The sequence below is a fragment of the Lipotes vexillifer genome, unplaced genomic scaffold, assembly GCF_000442215.2.
Source record: "Lipotes vexillifer unplaced genomic scaffold, Lipotes_vexillifer_v1.1 scaffold217, whole genome shotgun sequence".
Taxonomy (NCBI): Eukaryota; Metazoa; Chordata; class Mammalia; order Artiodactyla; family Lipotidae; genus Lipotes; species Lipotes vexillifer.
This window is the reverse complement of record NW_006788200.1, coordinates 2,575,575-2,581,127: the sequence shown is the minus strand read 5'-3', so window position 1 is coordinate 2,581,127 and position 5,553 is coordinate 2,575,575. Positions and strand designations below refer to the sequence as shown.

The window sequence follows — 5,553 nt, the reverse complement described above, 5'->3', positions numbered from 1 at the left end:
GGGAAAGAGAACTTAAATATTCTGGAAAATAAGTTTTTCATACAGTAATTTATAATCCAGGAATACAAATTTATTAGAAGTAAAGAGCAATAAGTCAGGAAGAGCAAATTTAATTACAAAAGTCACTTAGCAATCATTTATGGAAAATAGTAATAAACTGCTAAAAGTAAAAATAGTAACAAGGGAGGAAAACTATTTAAAAAAAAACCCTTAAAAACATACAAACCTTTGACCTACTTCTAAAAACTTATTCATGGGTATTTGAGAAGATTTATTTTCAAGAAAAATGTGCTGTTTAAAACTGTAAACAATTAAAAATCACCAACTGGACAATGATTAAATAGATAATGATAAACTCATATAACAGAACATTTTGCAGCCATTAAGAATGATATAGGGAATTCCCTGGTGGTCCAGTGGTTAGGACTCCGTGCTCTCCCTGCCGGGGGCCCGGGTTCGAGCTCTCGTCGGGGAACTAAGACCCCAAAAGCCGCGTGGCGCGGCCAAAGGAGGAGAAAAAAAAAGATACAAAAGAATGTTTAATAAGTGAAAATGTTCATGTTATATATACATTACTTAACTTTACATACATGATCTTAATTTTGTACATTTACCTGTAAGCTAAATTTTAAGCTATAAATCCTTAGTATCTTTCACATTTTGATAAAGATATTACTTTAAAATCAGAAGTTATTAAAACAAAACTTTATCTCAAATCTGGAACCTTGATAAGATTCCAAACTACAAAAATATGGTTAATATTGACATAGAAGCAACATCTAGAAGTGGGCTCTAATAACGAGAAGTATGGGCAAGACCTAAAAGGATGAAACAACTCTTTTTTCCTCCTATCATTTGCAAAGGCTAATAAATTGCTACTTACCATTTGGATGAAACATTTTGGATAAAAACCTAACAGTTGGCGGTTTATTTGGATATTCTTCAGAAAATTCTATTACTAGTTTAAAAGTACCTAGATAGAAAACAAACCAAAATAATTACAGTAAAGACAAGCATAACTTTTCTCTCTCTTCATCAATGAACTCCCAAGGCCACGCTGGCTTTTGCACGACCATACAAAAATTAATGTCAATTTTGGTTTAGCGCATAAAACATACTAAATATACTATTTATGTACTGATAACATACAGCATTGGCAAACACTTGGGGGGTATAGCACTTACATGTGCTACTGGTGGGAACATTAACTGTCATATTGTTGGAAAGCAATTTTGCCCTAACTACCAAAATTTTAAATGCACATTTGAGGAACTACAAATAATTTATTGTAACTTAGAAGGGGGTGCCAAATGATTTTGAGATGGGCTCACCACCACATGACAAAGGACTCAGATTGGAGGCATGGCCACTAACGTGAAAAGTCTGCTCTGTCCCTATCACTTAAGTATGCCAAGAATCAGTTAAGCATTAGTGTAACTGCCTACTGTTGGTTATAGACCAATACAGTACATTTTGGTCAGTCTAAATCATTATCTTATGGTCAAAAGAGACAGGCATTTAAAAAAAATTATGCATTTATAATAAAGTCAATCTGTTCAGAGTGTACAAAGAAGAGCTCTTAACTCAAATTCCAAATCTATTTAGCAGAAACAACCACTGTTAATAGTTTTGTGTTTGTCTTTCTGGCCTCCTTTTGCATTTATTCACTATCCAGAGTCCTTTTATTTTGAGGAAATCTACCTGAAGGTTGGATAGGTGCTCCAACCACAACACCTTGGGCATAGCAAGTTGAGGCTTATTCCTAATGAAGTCAATAAAAGTTTAAAACCATTCCAGATGTCTCCACACAAGCTTCTTTCCTTATTTCATCAATGCAGTTCAAAAAAAACAAAACAAAAACCCTTTCTCACCCTAAATTCTAAACTCATGACTCCAGTATGAGGCATGTGTTCAGTAAAATATTTAATGTTTTATTTTCATTAGTCATATATTCAGTATGTAACCTCTACCTCTTTACATTTTTTGTTTGGAAATTTGGGATTAGGGAGGCCAAAGATACAAACAAAATCAAAGATGATATTTAATTCACATTTTGATATATTAATAGAGATTCTATGAAATGTACAGTTCATTAGCAAAGATAGCCTTATACCTAATTCTATAGTTTTACAGTTTTAATTTTAATTATAAAAATGTACAACATAAACACTTCAGACAAACACAAATATGAAACAGCTTTTTTTAACCTTTTTAATTTCACATTATGGGGTCTCAGGACCCCTTTATACTCTTACTCCCAACCACGCCAAGCTTCCAAAGTGAAGTCACTAAATGTGAAGTTGCGAAGACACATGCAACAGCATATACCATTTTATGGTATTTCCACCAATAATTGAAAATAATTTTAAAATATGGGATCTTTAATAACCAACTTGCAAAAATTCCCCCAAATTTTTAAACAATCTATTCTCACAATCGGTATAAGCTGCCTCCAGCACATCACAGGCTCTATCTATATTTATTGTATTAGGAACTATAACTCAAGGAAAACTTAACATATTAACAACTGTAAACTCATTACACATTAACCTAAGTAACATTTAATGAAAATAACTATATTTCCCCCAACCAAGTTAGTGAGAAGTGTAACATTGTTTTACACATTGGCAAATCTCTTAAATGATTAGCTTAATAGAAGACAGCTGCATTCTCTTAGCTGCTTCTGCGTTCAATCTGTTGCAACGGTGCTGTTTTGGTTGAGGTACATGAAGAAAATCAGGCCTCACACAAATATGTAAATGAAAAAGGAAAAGACTATTTTCATAGCCTTTTCAGATAACTGTAGATATTCTTTGATATTACACCGAAGAAATGGTACGTTTTTAAAGGTTAGCTGCAATGTAGAATCTGAAACCACATAAACTTTCTGCATCAGTTACATTAACAACTGTTGCATATTGCATATATCTTTTATCCATCCATAATTTTCTAATACATTGGCCATTTGGAAAATATTGGTTCACTGAGTTATCCAAATCTTCTAAATGTTGCCATATTTCATTACATATACACTCCATCAAAAAAAAAAAATCACAACAGGTAATACCACCTACTGATCTCATGAGAGAAGTCTTAAAATTATTGGGAAGCCATCATTTTATCAGCAGCTACAAATACTGTCAGTCACTTTGCTTGACCTAACAGCTCATTTTGGTAACTTTTAAGAATATGTCAACCAAATACATACTCGAGTCTAAATAACCGGAGTTTGTCTGTCAGTCATTCCTTCAAGTAAAAAATGTTCCATGAAAAAAGCAGTAATTGAACTTGCAGCTCAAACGACTGCAGAACTGCTTTCGCTCTAGACGACCATCATAGTTTGGTATGCAAGAGAAGTGTTTCATGCATACTTCCAACTTCATCACGCAGAATATTAAAAAGATGCATACTCAATGGTCAGAATTTAGTAATACTAATAAATTCCCACTTTTTCATCAAGACATTTTTAAACTGAAACTGGTATCTTTTAAAATGCAAAAAATACAATGACTCCCAGCAGTTTGGTGCCACTGTCTTGATATATGCCAAACTGCTTAGGGCCAGTTTTAACCACTAACGCTTTTGTACCATCAGAGCTAATGTTAATACAATGAAAAAGGCAAATATCTCACTACTGGTATGAAGACAGTTTTGATCCCATGGAACCCCTGAAAGGGTCACAGGGAACTTAAGGGGTTTATGGACCACCCTTAAGAATCCTCTGGTATAAAGTAAAAAGCTGAACTCCTTGAGTACCTCCCTTCAACTCCTTACCCCCCACCTAGAGGTAACCACTGGTAACAGTATGGTATATAACCCCCTTTAACCACACACACTTGCATGCATGTATTTAGTAAAAATGTGGTATTACAACACACATTCTGCAACTTTTTTGTCTCCTCAGATATATGTCCAGATCTACCTTATTCTTTAATAGGTACATTATATTCTAGAGTCTAGATATATCATAATTTGCTTAACCACTTCTCCTATTGAACATTCAGGTTATCTCCTTAAAAATACTTCTGCAATCATTATTTGTACAAATATCCTTGATGGGTTAATTCTGAAGCCACTGATAACTAAGACAAACCTGTTTAACAATTTTTAAAAATCCACGCTATAATTAGGGAAACTAAGTATCTGGTTAAGATCAATTTGAGAAGTTCAACTATAAAAACATATTAGAAGGAGTTTTCCATTTTCCTGGCTCTTGGTGAAAATACTGCATTTAAGACGCAAAAGGTCCTGGAGAATGATAACTATTTACGGGTGTCAAATGCTAGCTGTTACGTGAAGCTACTGGCCGCTGTGTATGATTAAGAACAATTTCAGCTCAGCACCTGATCAATATACATAAAGTTAAAAAAGCATGATTACCCTTCTGATGTTTACCTCAGGGACACTTTTAGCATGCTACACGGCCATTTAAACTATTCTCAACATAGACCCCACCATCTAATCTAGGCTTAGAGTTCTACAACCAATATCAAAGTAACAGAGGGAACTAGTAATGAAGGTGATCAAGCTGATTTGAGAAGACAGTCCTTTGTAAACTATAAATTCTCAGTAGCATTATTTAGTTACAATTTGACCTATTAATAGAAACTAGTTAACTAGATAGGTTGGTGTTACAATTCCCTACTCAAAAGAAGCCTCTTAATAGAAAACATTGAGAATGACTTACCATCTTCAAAGGGTGTCCCTTCTGGTCTGAAAACAAGAAGATTTCTGATTAAAAGAAGTTTTTCATTCTGCTTTTTCCTGATTTTCACAAGTGGAAAGAATAAACTCAGAGAAAGAGGGGGTCATTCTGGTAATTTGTGGAGTATTTAAGTTATTGTTAATTTAGTATCACCTCAGCCCTGGATTTTTATTGATGTAGACATAAAGGGTAATTTTAATTTTCAAAGTTTTCCTTTTAGGGTGGTTTTTCAAAAAACAAAACAAAAAAAACTTGTCATAATTTTAGCACAAAAAGAATTCAGCTCATAAATACCAACCCTTTTGTAAGTATCTGTATTCTTAAGAGGAAAAGTCTTACTTTCAATGTATATCAGTAATATGGAAATCAATACCCTTTAGTTTAAGATAATTATGACACCATGGACTTCCCTGGTGACGCAGTGGTTAAGAATCTGCCTGCCAATGCAGGGAACAAGGGTTCGAGCCCTGGTCCAGGAAGATCCCAACATGCCGCGGAGCAACTAAGCCTGCCTGCCACAACTACTGAAGCCTGCGCACCTAGAGCATGTGCTCTGAAACAAGAGAAGCCTCCGCAATGAGAAGCCTGGGCACTGCAACGAGTAGCCCCTGCTCGCTGCATCTAGAGAAAGCCCATGCGCAGCAATGCAACCAAAAATAAATAAATAAATTTATATTAAAAAAAGAAGGGCTTCCCTGGTGATGCAGTGGTTGGGAGTCCGCCTGCCGATGCAGAGGACGCTGGTTCGTGCCCCGGTCCGGGAGGATCCCGCGTGCCGCAGAGCGGCTGGGCCCGTGAGCCGTGGCCACTGGGCCTGTGCGTCCAGAGCCTGTGCTCCGCAGCGGGAG

The 5,553-nt window shown here is 35.6% G+C and overlaps 1 protein-coding gene across 1 annotated transcript in view; it reads right to left on the bottom strand.

Annotated features, from left to right (window-relative positions):
* Nucleotides 1-5,553, bottom strand: part of UBE2B (ubiquitin conjugating enzyme E2 B) — a 13,196-nt gene that overhangs the window by 4,277 nt on the left and 3,366 nt on the right. Inside the window, exons 3-4 of the mRNA XM_007461360.1 lie at nt 4,688-4,713; nt 884-973 (exon numbers count right to left, since the gene is read on the bottom strand). Of these exons, the coding sequence (XP_007461422.1) occupies nt 884-973; nt 4,688-4,713 (116 nt within the window). The remainder of the gene's footprint in view (nt 1-883; nt 974-4,687; nt 4,714-5,553) is intronic.